Source organism: Drosophila virilis, chromosome 4 (assembly GCF_030788295.1).
Source record: "Drosophila virilis strain 15010-1051.87 chromosome 4, Dvir_AGI_RSII-ME, whole genome shotgun sequence".
NCBI lineage: Eukaryota > Metazoa > Arthropoda > Insecta > Diptera > Drosophilidae > Drosophila > Drosophila virilis.
In genome coordinates, this window is record NC_091546.1 from 5,970,338 (window position 1) to 5,990,087 (window position 19,750).

A 19,750-nucleotide genomic window follows, 5' to 3' on the forward strand; every position below is an offset into this window, starting at 1 on the left:
AAAAATTACAATGTCCGGTCTAGAGCATTTAATACAAAATGCGAAAAAAGTTGATCGGATCAGAAAAAAGTTTCATGCGAAATTTTCCACTCCACTTTTCAGGGTAAAATTTTCAAAGGTTTATCGCCAAATTATAATTATATCAAAACATTTTTTTTTAAATAATAAGTTCAAGTAGTAGTCTTCCACTCATTTTTCACCATTGTAAGTGGAATTAATCAAAATCTTGGCCTTAATAAACTAAAGCAGGAATAATATTTTTAATTACATAATGATCGGTCTGGTATATTAAACTATTTCTCATTCCTCCACGCAGCGCCTCAATAAAACGCATGAGCGTGGACTTTCAGCTGCCCGGAACAGGCTTTGATCTACGCCAAACCCTTGTCACCGAGCAGCAGCAAATCATTTGGGAGAGTCAAGGCTTGGCGCGCGATGCTCAGATCATTGAGAGCGCCGCGCTGCTGCGGGAGATGCTGTCGCTGCCCTTTGGCAGTTGTCCAGTGCCTTTGCTGCTCGATCCCACACAGACGGCGGCACAGTGGCTGACCGCGCATTTGCGTGCTGCGGGACGAGCCAGTGAGCTGACGACGCAGGGCAACGAGCGCCTATGCTATCAACTGGAGCTGGCCGTGCGCTTTGGCAAGACGCTGCTGGTCATGGACTGCGAACAGCTGCGTCCGCCGTTGCTGGAGCTGCTGCAGGGGCACGTCTATGTGCGCTTCAATAAGCGCCAATTGGCGGTGGCCAGTAAACTGGTCGATCTCCACGAGGATTTCCAATTGGTGCTAATCAGCAACTCGCATCGCTTGCAGCAGCAGCTGCCGCCTGAGCAGCGCAGTCTGGTCAATCTGTTGCGCTTTACAGTGACCGCTACCGGCCTGGCAGATCAACTCATGTCCAAGGCGATTGTGCTTAAGAATCCCGCATTGGAGCAGCAACGCATTGAGCTATTGCAGCGCGAGGGTGAGCTGATCAAGCAGCGCATGGCACTGCAGGACAAACTGTTGGAGCAACTATCCAAGGCTGAGGGCGATATATTGCGCAACGAGCCACTTCTGGCCAGCCTGAATGAGGTGAAGCGCAGCAGCGCCGAAATTGATGCTGCACTGGAGCAAAGCGGCCAGGTGAAGCAGACGCTGCTCTCACAATTTGGCGCACTACGCGAACTGTGCGTACAGTCGGCTGACTTTTATGCCGGCCTCACGCAGGGCTACGAGCTGTCCGCCCTGGTCTACATCGAGCTCTTTCTGGGCGCACTGCGTGCTCAGGAGTCGCAGCAGCAGCTTTACGAGCGTCTCGTGCGCAGCGTCTACCTGCATCTGGCGCGTGCCACACCACGCGATAGTCAGCTAACGCTGGCCCTTTGGGTTTGCCGCCAAGCCTTTGGAGCTGCGCTTGGCGTCAAGGAATGGGAACTGTTTATTAGCAATTTCATGGGCAGCGCCGATGGCAGCGTACAGCTGATCGGCAACGGGCTGCCTGACTGCATCAGCCGCGAGGCGCAGCTGAAGCTAGCGCAGCTGCTGCAACAGCTGCCGGAGCTGCGTGGCCAGCTGCAACTGGACAAGGATTATGTGTGGCGCGGCTTTATCGAACAGCAAACGGACGATGTTCTGCGTAAGTAAATGTAACAAATTTATCATTTGATTGGGTTAGAAGACAAAAGAAATCTTGCTAATGGGCGGGTACGAAGACGAAGACGAACCCGTCTGAGCTGGACACCCTAAATTTGAGATTCATCTAAAAAGCAAGAATGATTTAGTGACTCCTGACTGCCAAGGTTCTTCCTGGATTTAATATTTTGTTAATTTTACAGCCCACATCAAGGCACCCTTTCAGCGCGTGCTCTTGTCCCAAATCTTTCGACCCGATTTGCTGGTGTCTCAACTGCGTTTGGCGAGCAGCCAATTGCTGGGCTTGTCCCCAGAGGCGGCCACACAGCCGACGGTGCAGCAGCTGCTGGAGCAGAGCAGCTGCGATCGTCCCGTACTGATGATAAGTCAGCCCGAACTGGATCCGGCCACAGAGCTCAGGGGCGTGGCACTGAAAAAATGGGGCCCCCAAAAGTATGTGGAGCTGGCCATCGGACGCGGCAGCGAGCAGCGTGCCCTGGTGGCCATGCGACAGGCGGCCAACCAGGGTCAGTGGCTGTGCGTGAAGAATGTGCATCTGGTGCCTCAGTGGCTGGGCCAAATGGAGCGTGAGCTAAGCGAGCTGCACAAATCTCCGGACTTTCGCCTCTGGCTGCTGTGCGAGTCGACGCACGGCTTCAGCGAATCGGCTGTCTACAAGTGCCTCAAGGTGCGGTACGAGCAGCCGCGCGGCCTCAAACAGCAGGTGCAGCGCATGCTGCAGAACTATGCCGGCCTGGAGACGGAACTGGCCGCCAAGCTGCCGGCCAAATGCCTGAAGATGCGACTGGTGCTCTTCCTGCTGCAGGCTGTGCTCCAGCAGCGCCGTCAATATATACCACAAGGCTGGTCCAAGTACTATGAGTTCGGCGAGGCGGATCTGAAGGCGGCGTTGGGCGTGCTCGGCTGGCTAGATGCGCAGCTGATCAGCGGCCGCTGCGACTGGACGCTGCTGCAGCGCCTGTGCGAGGCGGTGGCATATGGCGGGCGCCTAAACAATGCACGCGACGTGGACATACTGAACAGCTATCTGGCGCAGTTTTGCTGTGCAGATGTGCTAAGCAATCGTTGGCAGCCGCTGGGCCTGGGCAGCGCCCTGCCCACAAGCGGCCAGCTGCAGGATTATCATGCGGCAGTGGAGCGCTTGCCGGATGTGGATGAGCCGCGCATATATGGGCTGGCTAGCCAGGCGCAGCAGCGGCGCGAAATGGAACAGGCGCGTCTCATAGTCAGGGATCTGCGAGCGCTGCAATTTGGCGGAGCGGCAGCAGGCAACGAGCTGGCCACGTCCAATGCCAGACAGCGCCTGGAGCAGCAGATCAAGCCTTTGCTCAGCCTATGGCGCAAATTGGCCAGCGCATGCAGCATTAGCCAAGCGGCCAAGGAGGCGTGGGCCGGTGGCAAGGCCACAACCACGTCCACGCCCACGCCCACGCCCTGGACGCTGTTTGTGCACGCGGAGCTGCAGCTGGGTGCGCAGCTGTTTCGAGCAGTGCATCAGCTGCTCTCGCAGCTGCACAACTGGCTTAAGGAGACGGCGGGCACAGCCGAACAGCCAGCGGATGTGGATGCCAGCACAATGCAGGCGCTGGCGGAGCAGCAGGTGAGTGCAGCGGGGGGAGAGGTAGGGAGAATAAGGAGCACGTAGGCAGGAAATCAAATTTATGAAAGTCCCATTGAGTTAGTTGCGAATTGTGTAGAACATATGCACAGTGAAAGCTCTATGGAGCGAACACTTAAAGAATATGTCATAAAAGTATATAAGAAAAATATTAGGACTGTAAAAAGGCAGCTGTCCGTTAGTATAGCACTCACTGTACCTGTTTGATCAGCATCACAAGAGCAGTCGATAAAGCTAACAAAGGAACGATCGGGTCAAAACTGAGCTCTTTTCTACTATGGATATTGTGGTCCCATAGGAACTTTGCTTTTTAAGAGATCTTAAGAAAAATCTGAGCTTTACTATACACTATTTACTCCGATACTATGTACATACGAAGATAATATTAGAATCAGATTTTTATAGAATATAGGAACAAGCAGGTCGAGACGCACTGCAAAACAGTCAAAGAGTATTTCATATTCGCTATAATACACAAGTGTTTAAATATTTCCACATATAAACTTCTATAGCATACAGGAAGAATCGGACGATTTGTAGAAAATCTTTCTTTAAACCATATATAGAAATGTCGGTAAGAGTATTTCAACTTCGTTGTAATATGCCGTAGCACTCCCGCAGTTCTTGATATATAATCAGAATCAGATATTTAAAGCATATAGGATCAATTGGGCTTAGCATAATTCACTTTTTAGAAAACCTTTAATGTCCGAAAGAGTATTTAGAGTTCGTTGCAGTAACCCTTAACTTGCCACAGATGTTAAAATATGATCAGAATGTGACTTCTATAGTTTATAGCTGACATAGCAACAATCGGGCCTACATTTTAGAAGACCTTAGTCTAGTCATATGTCTGCCAAGAGTATTTCCTGTTCGTTGTAATATCCCGTGTAACTTCCCACAGGTGCCGCATAGCTGGCAGAAGCTGTGGCCCGGTCCGAGCAGCAACAGCGCCGCGGATTACCTGCGCGGCCTGTTGGTGCGTGCGGAGGCGGCGGAGCAGCGTTACAGGCAGCAGCTGCAGCTGGAATTCGTTGAGGAACTGAATCTGGTGCATGTGTACAACTGTGAGAATCTGTTGGCCTGCCTCAAGCTGCAGCAAGCGCGCAAGCTGAGCGTCTCCACGCAGCGACTGCGATTGCAGTGTATTAACAACAGAGTTGCAGATCCCGAGACATCGGTGCTGAAGCTGGCGCCGCTTAGGGTGAGTCGTTGGCCCTTTTTACATTGGTTTATATTTAATTTATTTTGCTCTGGCGCCTTCGCCTCACATTTTGATTTGATGCGTGCGTCTGTCCGTCCGTCCGTCCGTCCATTCGGCTGTCTCGTCTGGCTGTCTGGCTGTCTGTCACTCAGCGCTGTCTCTTTTCTGTGCTCGGGCCGTGGGCTCTTTTGTCTTTTTCTGTTTTTCGTGTTTTTTTTTTCGTTGCTTTTTTCTTCGCATTCTGTTTGCTTACCTTGCCCATCTTGGCCATAAAATGCGTCTCCAGTTTGGCGTTTTCTGTATGTTTACCACTCGATTGGAATTATATTTAGTTTTTATTTACAACATTTAGTTTGTATTTACTGCAGAATTTGATTTCGCTGCAGTTTTTCGCTTTTTTTCACGCCGCTTCTTTTTGTTTATTTGATTGACATTCCGGCGCTCTGTTAACGCAGTGCCAGGGCTGCACAGCAGCTATGTTAACTGTTATTTAACGCAAGTATTTTTTGAGTAGCAACATTTGAGCACGTATTGATGTATGTGCATTGTTTCATAATTCAAATGTTTTCGTTTGTGCTGCATTTATTAAACTTTTTTTTTGTGCACTCTAAATATTTAATACGTTTTAAGTTATTAAATATTAAGTATTTTCGTAAAGTTGTGTAACGTAATTGCTCCTCACTGGGAAAGTATTTTTATGCATTAACAGTGAGGAGCATAGCTTTGCTTATATAAAGTGCATAGTTCGTTAAGTGAGCACATGTTCGTTAAATGAGCACGTTCGTTAAGTGTTGCACAGTGTTGTCACAAATTCGCCGGCTCTGGTGCGTGCACAGACTAAAATCGTTATGGTTGCTGTCTAAATAAATAATGGAATCTAATACGAATTTGAACTACACTATTTATTTGAAATGCATGCAGCTGGATGGAAATACACAAATGTTAAATACGAGCGCTCCAAATGCATTTTATATTGCCTATAAAATCAAAGAAAATATTGAACAGACTGCTAATGCGGATAAATTCAAGAAAATTGATCGATTTGCCAGCAACAGGCAGCACTCCGACGAGAGAATAACACTGCCACTGTACAGCAGGGCCAGCAGGGATAAGTTGATCTGTCATTTAAAACTGGAACTTGGTGGCGCCACCGCGGAGCAGGTACTTTTAGCAGGCACTGCTTTAATAGTTGACGATTACTGAAGACGTCTGTCGAAATTCATCCCAAAAATATGAATCAATCAGATAAACGAATATGCAGAATCCGCTGTAGAAGTATAATGGAAGAAATATGTCCAGAAAAGCCATTTTAGAATTGCAAAATTTTGAATTGAGAGCACAATTTACACAGATGTTTGTGATCGGAAAATGGAACCTGATTTTGTTTTTGACTGAAATATATAGCCTACTTTATTGTCGCTAAAATGGATATATAAATGGACATAATTTTGACAACTTTCGGTACATTTGACATGTATATAAAATATATACAAATTAACTTAATAAATAACTTATGGATCAATAATTTGTTTGTTTAAATAACCGTAGAATTTTAAGTTTATTTTCTTTCGATAAATTCAGAATCGTATATTCATATTTTAATTAAGTTAGTAACCGTAAAATAAAATAGGTTTATGTATGTTTCTGGCAGAATTAAGCTCTAAATAGCAAACTCTAATTTTCTTAGTTTAGTCAATTAATTAAACGATCTGCTAAGAGACTAGCTCGCGTAGAAATATATCAACTGACCTTTTGATACTGATCTAGTATATACATATATATTTTATGGGGTTGGCGATGTCTCCAATGCCTCCCTCATTTAATGACAGTACTATAATACCCTCCACCAAAAAGCCAGTCAGTCCATAAGTCAGTCAATCAGAATGTTCGTCATTCAATCAGACAGTCAGTCCATCAGTCAATTAGACAGCTAATCTGGCAGACAATCAGACAGTTAGTGAGGCCGGCAGTCCATAAGTCAGTCAATCAGATAGTCAGTCAATCAGACTGTTAGTCATTCAGTCAGACTGTTAGTCATTCAATCAGACACTCAGTCGGTCCGTCAGTCAATAAGTCAGTCCGTCCATCAGTCAGTCAATCAGACAGTCAGTCTGTCATTCATGCTAAACATGATAGGGATTTTTTATAGGGCTACAGTAAACTCTCCTAACAAACACTTCTCTTTGGCGGACATTTGATACCCAACCATTAAGTCAGGCTCCGTCCGCTGCCTCTCTATTAGACGGACACTGCTCTTGGGGCTGTCCGCCCAAGTGAGTGTTCACAGTATTACACTTTATATTAGACTAATTTAATGAGTATTAAGTACATTTGCCATTTTCAACTGTCTTTTAAATAATTTAGGCACAAAACTCAAAATGCCTAATTGTTTTATGAGTTCATGTGTGTGTGTGTTTAGCTTGTGTGCAGATTGTTGTGGGTTCTTTGGGCATTCGTCCCAACATTAGCTTCGTCATAATCTGTAAATTTCCAACTAATTGCAACCACAAAGTGCCACAAACTAACAACAACAGCAACGAGAGCAAACACAACAATAATTCGAGTGTATCATAAATGTTTGGGGCACAGTTTTAGGTGCTGCTCGTACATTTGGTTGCAAGCAGCTAGTTAGTTACCAAGATGTTTACCAACGGTGATTTCTCAGCTTGCCCCATCCCCCTGCTTCCTGCGCCGTCCCACACCCACCGAAAGTTGCTTAAGTTTAATTAAGTGGCATTATGTTCAATTAGGCAAAAGTTTCGAATATGCAAATTAACACAATTTGTCAGCCAAGTGGCACGAAAGGGTGGCGCCTCCAAAGCTGAACGGGGAAGGGGGGGGGGGGGGGGCATTCACTTCTGTGGCAGACAAATTGCCTTTGCTTGGTACATTAGAAAAACACAAATCAAAGCGGCCGCAAATGACAAAAGCAGCCCCAAAAATACATTTACTAACGCTGTGGGCGTGGCCAAAATTGTAAATAATTCTCTTAGCATTTAGTTTTTGCCATGCGATACGCAATAAATAAATTATATAATACGAACAAGCCAACCGGAAATTATAGCAGATACAGATGTGGATGGGTAAGGGGTGGAGGGGTTTGGGTTGGGCAGGTTTACCAAAGAAGTCGCTTTCATATCTTATCGAGCAATGCGAACGAGCATAACAAGATACTGAAATTAGGTTTATCTTAAGATAAGCAAATATTTAAGACCGATTTTTATTGTCTTTTATTTAGATATTGACTGAATTGACTTGATTTAAGTAGGATAAGAGCCTATGCCAATTGTTGGCTTGAAACATGCCAGATTTGATTTTTCGAAAACTCGCCCTGCGGACACTCCCGTTAAGCGGACATCCCTTTTGGGCGGACATTTTCTCTCAAACCATTTTGAATTAGGCCAATCAATCCAAAGCTCCTTTTTAGACGGACTCTCTCGAGCAGGCAAAAATTACCCAAAGATCGCTGTCCGATAAAGAGAGTGTTCACTGTATATGTATTGAATTGATTGATTGATTGATAGATTGAGCGAGTGATTTACTGAATGATGGGTGATTGAAGCATAGATATTATCCCAAAGTATTATTCCTTCGTTGCGAGCAACAACTTAATGGCGTACTAAAGTTTAAAGTTAAGAAAATGTTTTGTTTTCCTGCATTTCAAATAAGCTCAAACCTATTTGAAACTTTCCCTTAACCCAATCGGGCCTAAATTATGCAAATCTCGTCACTGAAAGACATTGGGAATTGTTTGTAGCCAACTTTGATGATTAAATTTCAGATGTGTAATTAGAATTTGATAGGCGTGTGTCGCGGGTGTGCGGCTGCGTGTGAGTGTGTGTGTTTGTGTGTATCTGTCTGTCCACTTGGGCCATGTGTGTTGACGTTTGATAAATGCTTGGAGACAAATGGATATCCTTGTAATCCTTTGGCCAAGCAGCACACATTTAACAGCTGCCTCTAATTGCAGTCGCCTCAGCTTCAATGTCAAGGATTACAAATTAATTAAAATATAAAGCAAATGTGACATATGCATATGTATGTGCATTTGACATTTAACTGTCTGTGTGTGTGTGTGTGTGTGTGTCGGCTCTGGTTGAAAGGTCCTACACTTGCCATAATTGTAGGCCTACCTAATGTGATTAATCTGTGGCCACCACAGTGCGGGCTCTTCCACTTCAATAACCCATTTTGGACATCGGGTCGGATTCAAGAGGTCATGACATGGGCCCAAATACATATCCATTGTCTGGCTTTTGTGCGGGCTGCTTCATTAGTTGGCCAATTGAGTGTATCAGAATTACCACAGCAAACTATCCGATTGTTTGTGCCAGAAAATTATATATTTGAATCGACTTTGTGGTGGATGCTAAGTAGAGACTTATGAACATTTTAAGAAATTTAAGGAAGCCTTTTCCTAAACGATGCTTGATGCTAATCATTAGGCATTTGTGTTGATTAAATAACTTTTGAAAATAGTTAGGATTGAACTTTTTAAAACAATTGTTATTCTTTTCCTTAATGTTGTTTCGGTTTTTGAACTTAAAACAGCACACAATTAAATAAGACTCTTATTTTGAAAAAATTAACAGCCATTTTAACCTGATGTCAAACTGTGTTTTGGTGTCGCAAACATTTTAAAGTTATCATTAACAACCAGTTTGTCAAATGGTTTGCTCTGATTGTATTTTTCATTGATAAAGTATTAATATAATAGTTGCCATTTCCTTGCTGTCAAAGTTAACAGCCACTTTAATCTGTTGTCAAACTGAGTTTTATTTTCGCAATCGTTTTAATGTGATCTCTTCATCATATTCAACTTTAACAATCACCTAAACATGGTTTTATGCGTGGTTTTTATTCTTTCTATCCACCTTTTTAAGACAATTATATTTTTCATCTCTAAAATTATTTTTTGCCTTCAAAAATAACAGTTTTTACAACCTGTTGTCATATGTTGTTGTTTTTTCGAGATCTGATAGTCATGTTAAGCTTTAACCATTTTCTAATGCGCTCATTTAATTTTGTTGCTTGTCCGTTTATTCTTTTTAAAAGGTTTTTCAGCTGCCTCTTGTTAGAGTTAACAGTCACTTTAGCATGTTGTCACAGTTGATTCCGGTATCTGAACTTAAGAGTACTTAATCAAATACGACTTTCGATTTGACTTGCTCGAGTATTTTGCGGCTTTAATTCTCATCTCATCTCTTATCTTATTAAACTATTTCCGCTGACTGCTTATCGAACTGTCAAAATTGAAACTTCCATTTCCTGAGATATATTTTAGCAGCTGCTTTCAATTAGCCGCTGGGGCTAAAAACCCATGTAATAAACAAGAACATTTAACCAATCAGAAGTTTTCCAACAGCTAGGTTAATACTAAATACTAATCATATCAATATGCCCCCAAGGGTAGCAGTTTTCGCACTTCTGCTTCTTGAAACTTCCAGTCAAACTCGTCACCGCTCCCCCCATCGCTCACATATGCCTCACTTTGCCCTTAGTAAACGCAGGTGCTAATTTTCTCATGCGGTTGGTTAATGAAATCATTTTGAAAGTTTTGCACGCTGAGCTCTTGACTTATTTTCCTGGGCATTTTGTGAAAGCGCTGGAAAACCACCAAGAGCAACAATAACAACAGCCACATTGAGCTGGCGACAACCTGCAGCAAGTGGCTTTCGATGTGTTGTACCATAAAGTTTTTGGCCAAGTCTCTGTCAAGGACGTGCATGCTATGTGAGGATCTCTCTCTCTCTCTCTCTCTCTCTCTCTCTCTGTCTTTGTATGTGTGTTGCCGCTGGCACATGCAAAATCTACAACAAACAAAAATCCCTGGCAACATGACCAACAAAAACGACAACAACGACAACCATTGCAACAGCAACAACGTAAACTTTTGTAAAACCGCACGAAAACTTTCAAGATTCACAACTGCAACACTTGAAGCATGCTGAAACACACGCAGGAATATTCACACACACAGGAATACTCTCTCACACACTTACACACACACATCCAGCACATCCTGCCTGTCGGCCAAATGAGTTTTGTGCTAGTTTGTTTTAATGCCTGCAGCTCCAACTCTTGCCTCCCCCCCAAATATTTATATGCATATAACCTAGGGCTAAAGGGGAATTGCGGGCACAGCTGGACAGCTGTAGAAATCTGTCCGGATCTGTTCGGTGTAATGAACAGATAACTGCTGGCTAATTGTTGTGTGGATTGTTGCTGCACCCGAAAGTTCCGCTCAAGTATTTATTTTAATTTGATATGTGCATAAATTTGCATTTCGTTTAAATTCGAAATTATCACTGAACCAAAAGTCAACTAGTCAACACATTAGAAGAATTTTAAGTAAATCTCGAATGTGTTGGAATTTTGTATTAGAAGCAAATGCGAATGTTAACACCGTAGGGAAATTTCTTAACCAAAAGCCAATAATTTTCAGCTGTGAAGTAGCTAAGGGTATCCTCTAGTCGGGCATTGCCGACTGGAATACTCTTACTCTCTTATATGATGCCAATATCATACAATGAAGGTTTATCAATTGCTTATACACAAATTTAAAAATAAACTTCCTATAAACTTTTCAAAAAGTTATTTCCCTTTGGCTGTAAAACTTTGTAAAGGCACGTTTTCTCATGTTAAACACCTAACGTACACATTGACCTGTTGTTTAATTTGATAAGCTTCTTGCACGTGATTTATGGGTTATTTTTAAGGCATCTGCATGTTAACTATTTAACACATGCACATGTAGTAATAATATTAGAGTAGCAGATTTGAGGTACAAAAATTAGAATAATAAATGTATCTTCTTGTTAACTACAATGAACTTTGACAGAAAAATGAGAAAATTATCTTTCTTCTTTAGGAATATAGCAGATCATTGACAGGAACATTAGAAAAATTAACTTGTTTTTATACTCAAATGAACTTTATCAGGAATATAATAAAAAATATCTGCATATTTCTAAATTCTTAAATTAACTTTTATATGAACAGTACTCGATAATCTCGACTCTCTTGTATTCTCGAATGAACTTTGACAGGAACATATCCCTACTTTTGAATGAACTTTGAAAAGAGTATAAGAAAAATGTAATTTGCCAGGAAAGTTGAAGAAATTCAGATTGAGATTTGATAAATAAAATCTCTCCTCTCGTAATTTCAACTGGGAATTGCATTCGGTGAGAAATCTAAAGAATATGGTTTTAATATACTACAAATAAATGAAATTACACATTTTAGCATTTTCTAACGAGCTAATCAAGGGCTAAATAAATCTAAATATATCACAGACTAACTTTTGGATAAATATTTGTGCAGAACAATTGCAAGTATATATTTGCTGATTAAAGCCAGCAAGAATAATGCTAGATAAATGAAGTTGACATCAGCTGAATGACAAATGTTGATATGCACCTGTTGCCGGGGTAACATGCGGCATGGAGCGCATGCAACTATTCGCATGCAGCACATGCGGTTGTACAAATGAAATTTGTTCGCTTATAGAAAATCATGAAGGCAAAATATTTTTGCACGCGTGCACATAAATTCCAATTCATTTAGCTGTTAATTCAATTTTTGTTGCCGCCCAAAGCTACACTGAGCGAAAAAGTCCAGGTGCGAAAAATGCAAATTAACCCAGAAACCTTTTCGTGCATAAAATGTCCAAAAATAAAATATTTCAAAAAGAACTAAATTCTTTTAACTAAAATTATGCGGTTTTGTTGTAGTTGCGGAAAAGCGAAGTCAAATGAGCGCGACCCTCCAAATCTTTTGGGGGGGGGGCTTGCAGCACTTAAGTGGGGAGTGTGGAATGTGAAGAGGGGAAGGGGTTGGTGAGGTGCGGCTGAGCGGATGCATACAAAATAAAACGCTGATTGCAGGCGGCCCAAGTCTCTGGTCGCTGGCTGAGCACGTGACTGGGTTTACACGCAAATAAATAAAAACTCGGCTAAAGTAGCGACAACAACCACAACAACAACAACAACAACAACAACTCAAGTGCGAGCTGTGCATAATAAAAACGTGCGGCTATGTGGGGTTAAGCATCGACAGCGGCAACAACAACAAGTCCGCACAAATATGAAATGCGGCTGCCAAAACAAATGCAATTTATTTGCAGCACAAGACACGCTACATACCCCCCTTCCTGCTCTCAGCCGCAGCCTGTGCACAACCTTCCGTCATAACTTTATCACGTGCTGCAGCAGCCAACGCCAGGTGGCGCTAGGCAGCCGGCAACCGTCGGAGCAGCGGAAACGGAAACGCTGTCAACAGGCCTGCAGCAGCTGCAAAAACAAAAAAAAAATAAAAATAAAAAAAATTAGAGGCAAAAAACTTGCAAAGCTGCAAAACTGCCGCGCGAAACGCGACGCGCTTTATCAGAATTTCTTTTTCTCCATTTCGCTTTTTCTCTTGAATATTATTATTACTTTTTGCATGCATTTTTGATGTGAATGTGTGCAGCAGCGAGAAGAAGTGAGATAAGTTGCGCTTAGGCTTTGGTTAGTAGCTGACGCTGCCGCTGCCGCTGCTCCTCCGAGATGGACTTACCTAATGCTTATTTTCGCTGAGTGCATCGATGAAGTTGTAAGCCAAAAGAGTGCTATGCAGCTTGGGTTTCTTTTTGTTTTTTTTTCGTGGTTTAACATTCTTTTGGAGTACTGGGAATTCTAAGCATAGCTTAAAGCTGCTTGGAAGTGCGTTGAAAGCTTTTATATAAGATATAGATTGGCTAAAGCTTCATGTATAATTGTATAGGTAGATAAAACTAGGAACATCTGGAGTACTTAATATATCTATGTCTAGAGTAGATTCATGGCAATCACAAATAAATATGACAACAATATCAGTAAAATCGAAACACTCTACTTAATGCAAGAGTATATGTGAATAGTTGGCAACGTATTGCAAATCCCTATAAATCAAAGTAACATGAAAGACAACTATGCTAGTCGTTTGCATAGACGAAGAATGACCATAAGTATATCGAATTTGCTGTTGATACTCCAAAGAATCAGAAATGTCTTTCATGTGCATTAAATTTCATTACAAATTGGATCAAATAGTGTCTTAATCTGGCAACATTTTTCTTGGTCGAAATTCATTCAAAATGGTTAATTCAAATATTCTTAATTGTCAATATTTACCACACTTATAACTCGGTCAAATTCCATCAGATTTTCTCGAGGCTTGGCTCTTTGTTTGTAGCGAGGCGGAGGATATTTAATTAGAAATCAATAATTTGTTTAAAAATGTCTCTTTATATAAAAATACAAATATTTTATGAGTTAGGTATGCGAAATTTGAAATGTAGGCTCTCTCCCCATTTGTCCTTATTTTTTTTTTTTTTTTTTTTTGGAAATATAGCCTTATGATTTAAAATTCCATGAAGCTTGGACAACAAACATAGACGTTTAAGCTATATTTTAACATATGAAGGGAATATTAAATTGGCGGATGAGTACAGGGAATATAATGGTCGAGCACACTCAACTACTTCGTTCCGTATTGTTAACGATAAATTAATGCCACGCCTTTATCAGTCTTATAATATGTTATGTTAAAGACAACCCTTTTATTATGTCCTCATATCCTTTTTATAGATATGTAAGCGAATTCTGGCCTTTTGCCGACCAAAGTTCCTAAATTTTATTTAATTACTTTTTTTCAAACAGTTTTACTTTTAATTCCCCGTAAAAAGCTCTCTCAACTGCATAAAAATATTTAAAGCATTTAAGCATTAAAGTTGATAGCTTAATAGACTTATTAGACTGCATGAGAAAACGTTGGCATTCTGTCCCCATTCCCCGCCACACACAGACAGACGCAACGCACCCTCTCTTCACTCAGCTATTCATATATGTTATGCTCTTGTGCACAGACGCATCCATTTGTAATCATCGGAATCTTCGGTTGAGGGCTCTGTTGCTGATTTGTTGGCTAATTTATGCGGCTCGTTTGATAATAAATTTTATATTTACGTTGAGGAAATACCAAATATCACAGACTTAACGGACAAACACATATATGCACATATGCTTATATAGATATAGATGTATTTGTTTGTGTGTTTGTATTTGTGTCTATTTGGCTTTTGCGCTGTTTTTTCTAGTCCCTGACTTTGTTTGCCAATGACAATATGTCATTTGTTCCACAATCGGCGCTGTCCTTTGTTCATTTTTTTTTTGTTTTCGTTTATTTTATTTTGTTTTTTCTTCTGGTATTTTAGATCAACGTATAAATATATTATGTTGTATTTGTTGTTGTTTCAATTCCGAACCATTTGTTATCGAATTTGTTTCTGCTTATTTTGTATGCCAGCCGGACCGTTTCGTTGCGGCCTAAGCCAAGGGCAGGCGAGTGGGCGTAACGCTAACAGGCGACATGTGCCCCTGTGGGCATAGAGTGGGAGGAAATACCGCACACACACACACACCCACACACACACACATGAGATAAACTCGTGTGCATGTTAATTTGTTGTGATTCAATAGGTTCGCATTGAGTTATGGCGGCAATAGGCATCGGATCTAGGTTCTTGTATATATATATATCTATATACATGTGTTTTGAGCTAAACAAATGTTTTTTGGCGTTTGTTGAATTATGAATGTGTGTGTGCGTTTAGGGCTTATTTTGTACACCAAACGCAATGAAATATATATTTAAATTAATCGCAAAAACATTTCAGTTTAATGAGAATGAGCTCAAACCATTTCCATTCAACTAGCATTAAATTAAAATTGAAATATAAAACCAATTTAATTGAACAGCTGAGCCAATTATTTATTTAAATAAATCTGTTTCAGCTTAGTTCTCGTCACTTTTATTAATTTGTAAACTCCTTTGTAAATGGAACAATTTCCCATAATATTCAAAAATCAGTATGCCAAGAATTTGCTCATCTTGTGCATTGAAATGAATTTTTCGAATTTTATATACAAAGTAGTTTTGATTGAATTCACTTTGTTTGGCCATGTTCAAAGGAAGGAGATGCCATCATTTTATGTTGAACATGTTCGGGATATTCTTATAAATGTTTATGCATTTCCGTTGCGCTCGCCAAACAGCTGCCGATCCGAAGGAAAAGCTTATTGAAAACTTTTACCAACTGTTGCGATTCCTTTGGGCATTTTATCTTTATGCTGACTGCCTCAATGCCTGCCTTTCAACCTGCCCCGCCCCGCTCTTGGCCTCCGCCTCCGCCACTACAGATTTCCAAGAGGTCGGCTGTATCTCTATGGCAACAATGTTGGGTCGGGGGTTGGTTTCGTGACCGTATCGGCATTCGGTCTCGGGGTCGAGTCTCCTTTATCTGTTTACAGCTTGTTGTTGGAGGCCGTGACTTGGCATCGGCTGTGCTCCTGATGTTATTATACCCTGTACACATTAACAGCGGCAAAATGGGCATATTAAACTTAAACACGTGTGTAATGGACAGACACCATGAAGTATTTATATATTGTTGAATAGAGCAAAAAGCTTTGTCTTCAGAAGAAGTCGCCATGTGAAATTTTGGTATTTGACTTGAAAGCGACAAATATCGCATTGATATGGATATGCCGTGTAAAGCAGCGTGTTTGTACAGGGCAACACCTAGTCGAGCATATTCTTGGCTATCGTACTTTTACTTGTGGTAACTGTTGTGTGTTGGTTCTGCCACTTTGATTGGCAAAATATTGTGGCAAGCGGTGAGTGGCGTCTCGAGTGGGTGGCTACTCTCAGTTGTCATTGGCAGCACACATGATAAATATATGTCAGGACACAACACACACACACACACGCACTCGTACTCGATTAGGTGCATGTTGCAAATACAAAAAAAATATGAGCAGCAGATTTGCCGCATTCGTGGCAAGCTTAATTTATACAAATGTTGCGCTGCCAGATGATGGCAGCTGCCAGGCTATAAATGTAATTGATTACGCACTGAAGATACACAGCCCAGGGCCCGGCACACAGAAATATAATATACAACCCGTGAGCGTAGAGAGTTGTTTTTTGTTGTACAACAGCTCGACCATCACATTTGCATATGCAACACATGCCGCACGGACACGTGTCTACCGGCAACACTCACAGCAAAATGTTGCATATTAATTTTTTATGTAAGTTTTTCCCTCTCTCTCTCTGCTCGGCTGCCTGCAAACATTTTTATTAATTTCCGCTTCAAGTTGGTAACGTCTCTGGCTTATTCGGTGGCCACTGCTTACCCCTCTCTCTCTCTCTCTCCACTCCCCTCGCACATATTGTCTGCATGCTATGTAAACTTTTGTTTAAAACAAACATGCGACGTCATATGATGGACGGTCAACAATTACAAGGGTAACAGCAACAACAAGCACGACGAATGGGTTTGTATGTAAATTACTTGAACAGATGTATGCAACATTATGCAGCTCAGGGCAGTGTGTGTGGCTAGTTGAATAAATATGAGTGAGGTAAGGGGCTAGAAAAAATTGGGTACAGCGCTTCAGTTTTTTTTAATACTGCAAATGCTGATCAACAGAGAGCTGTTAAGCTTTCTATCTGAAAATATTTATAAATAAATAAATTTAAGTATATACCAAATAATTTTCTTCAATTCAAATCACTTTTTGCCCATTTTCTGTATCTACATAAATGCTAACATTTTCCTTTACATAGAACTATGCTACTTTACATAGAAGAGATCTGTACCTTAACATAAAAAGAAACATATTATTGACATGTTATGTCAAAGTTAATGTAATTTGAAGCTTTTAAGCAGGCAGAATCGAAATATATGATTTGCTTTGGGATAGTTTCGAAGATTTAAGTTTTGCTTTTGGCGATGGGGCCCCTCAAAGTCCTTTGGCCTTTTGATTTCACATGCAGAAAGCTACGCATCTCATTCTGTTTGCCACACGCTGACTCGTTACGCCTTGAGGTTGTTTTAAAATGCACACAAAAACCATGAGAGCAAATGGCCAGTTGGCTGTCTGCAGTCGTAGTTTCCAAGGCAGAGAGCCGCCCTCCACCCAGTCCCCATAGCCGCTTGCCACATGCCACAAATCCAACGCTTTATGTTTGCGTTAACGTGTGCAAAATCTGATGGCTGCACTAACTTGCGGATTTAGGTGTTGAAAATTATGTGTAAAATGTGTCAGAGCTAAGCTGCGACTGTGTATGGGGACGGGAACGGGGTCAGGTTTGGGGGTCGGGGTCCTGGCTGCTTGTCTAGGTTCGTGCCAGGGGCGTGGCAAGTGCTAAATGTCGCCACAAGGCTAGCTCAGCGCGTGTGTGGCCAAAAATCCCGCAGCCGAACACATTTTCATATGCCAAGAGTGTGTGCGAGTGTGTGTGTGTGTGTGTGCGTGTGTGTGTTGCATGCGTGTGCCTTATACAAATGAGTTTATTTGCTTTTTAGCCAAAAGGCCACAAGTTTTTGCCACTGCCAAAGTTGACACTGTCTCAGGGTAAAGTTCAGGCAGCAAGTATCTAAACAGCTCTTCAAGATTTTACAGCAGCTGTCGTATACTTACGATATCCTTTGACACAGTTTTTGAAAATTTATTATTATCACATACTCCTGTTGGCTTCTGCAACCTTTAATCCTGCCGCAGACCCAGACCTGAACTGTCTCTTAATTAAAATATTTATTAAGCACTTTTGGCGCATACAAATTAATAGCCAAACCAAACGAAGTGCCACGCCCGACGGCCCACTCTGTGTGTTCATAAAACCGAGCTAAGGACACGGGCCGAAAGCAGCTACCCGCAGCTTGCATATTTTTGCAGTAGCTGTCTCTTTGCTACCCTCTTCCACCCAGCAGTGCCTGCCTGCCTGTGCAACAGCAGCGTCAACATTGCAGTTGCCGCATGCCAAGTTGGCCAACTAGCTGGGCTTGGGCAGGGGGCAGGTGGCAGGCATTGCAGGCCTTAACAACAAGCGTCAGCCGGATGAACAGCTTGCCGGTTAGGCTGGCAAAATATGCAGCTGCTGTTGCTGCCACCGCTATTTTTGCCCGCCCCGCCTGCCCCACTCTGAATAGTGCCTTTTTTTTCGTACAAAATCTAAAATATTTATGCGGCCAGGCTGGCGACGTCAGCGGCTGCTCTCACTTCTTCTCAGACCTCTTCTCTCCGCCCGATTTGGGCAACAGTTTCTCGTCAAAAGTTTCGCTGCCACACACAAAATATATAACTTCTAATTTGCTAGGTGTGAGCAGGGAGGGGCAGATTTGTACATTAAGCAGACGGGTAAAGAGCATGCAAATTCAATAAAAATATTGGAAAGTATTTTAAATGGAAATGTTCTTACGTGTGGGTAAAAATATTTAATGCTGCGAAGGAAGATTTAGAAGTGGATAATCAAAATCTTAAAAGGATTTCGGAGTAGATATTTAATGTGAAGTAATTAATTATTTTTATATTAAGTATAATAATTACTAAAAATTCCCTAAATCTATTTTCCATATTCGACTAGATTTGTTTAAATTTTTGTTCGGTTATTTTCATATTGCAATATCGTCCTGTGTATTTATATTTTGCGTAATCTATTTTGTTAATTACCGTCTTGCCAAGCTGGTAACACGGTGTTAAACGTGCGATTGACAGGTTCATAGACCGCGTCAGCTTTTCCACAATCGCAGCTTGGTGTGCAAAGGTAGCTGCAATCTGTCATTGCCACATCTTTGACTGCAGTTGGTTGCATTCCTAATTGACATGCAACATGGAAGTTTAATTAGGTGAAAAACCACAGACTAACTGCAACAATTAAAACGCAATTGAATGCGAGACAAATAGATTCGAGCTCTTAAACAAATTCAATTCTTAAACACAAATTTGTGCCAAATATTTGCATTGATTTTACGCTTCATTTACGCATTTTATTTATCGAGCCGAGGCCATTCCACAAATGGCCGCCATCAAATTGGCGAATTGAGGGGGATTTTCAATTTTGTGCTGCCCGAACGAGCCGAAACGCATTTCAGTTCAGCGCCAAATTACCATAAATTTATTGATATAGTGGTAAGCGAGTTGAACATAGTCCGTTTAATTTATTTACGCCAAATGAGTCAGTCAGAAAGAGAGAGAGAGAGACACAGAGAGAGCTAGGCTCTGTCAGCTAGAAAGAGAAGACGAATGCGTGGCAAGACAAATGTGTGCAGAGTTTATGATTGAATTGCATTTCATTGCATTTGCGCTCAATCAATTGGAAAACAATTTTCGTAATTATGAAAAACATAAAAATTAATGAACAAAAAATTACACACACACACGTATATATTTATATATATATATATATATATATACGTACTTA

General features: G+C 41.6%; 2 protein-coding genes across 8 annotated transcripts in view; one reads left to right on the forward strand and one right to left on the reverse strand.

The window, feature by feature from the left end:
- The window catches only part of btv (dynein cytoplasmic heavy chain beethoven), a 24,146-nt gene extending 18,175 nt beyond the window's left edge, over positions 1-5,971 (forward strand). Inside the window, exons 22-25 of the mRNA XM_070209144.1 lie at positions 317-1,620; positions 1,820-3,237; positions 4,160-4,459; positions 5,381-5,971. Coding sequence (XP_070065245.1) covers positions 317-1,620; positions 1,820-3,237; positions 4,160-4,459; positions 5,381-5,662 — 3,304 coding nt within the window. The 3' untranslated portion in view covers positions 5,663-5,971. The remainder of the gene's footprint in view (positions 1-316; positions 1,621-1,819; positions 3,238-4,159; positions 4,460-5,380) is intronic.
- LOC6628274 (basic-leucine zipper transcription factor A) overlaps positions 1-13,800 on the reverse strand; it is a 22,554-nt gene extending 8,754 nt beyond the window's left edge. For 2 of the 7 annotated variants that reach the window (XM_032438749.2, XM_032438747.2), the window contains exon 1: positions 13,615-13,795. In XM_032438749.2, the coding sequence (XP_032294640.1) occupies positions 13,615-13,641 (27 nt within the window). In that variant the 5' untranslated portion in view covers positions 13,642-13,795. Of the gene's footprint in view, positions 1-4,712; positions 4,919-13,614 lie in introns of those variants that run through there. The other 5 variants (XM_032438752.2, XM_032438751.2, XM_070209148.1 and 2 more) reach the window with 4 other exon arrangements.
- Between the last annotated feature and the right edge of the window lie 5,950 nt (positions 13,801-19,750).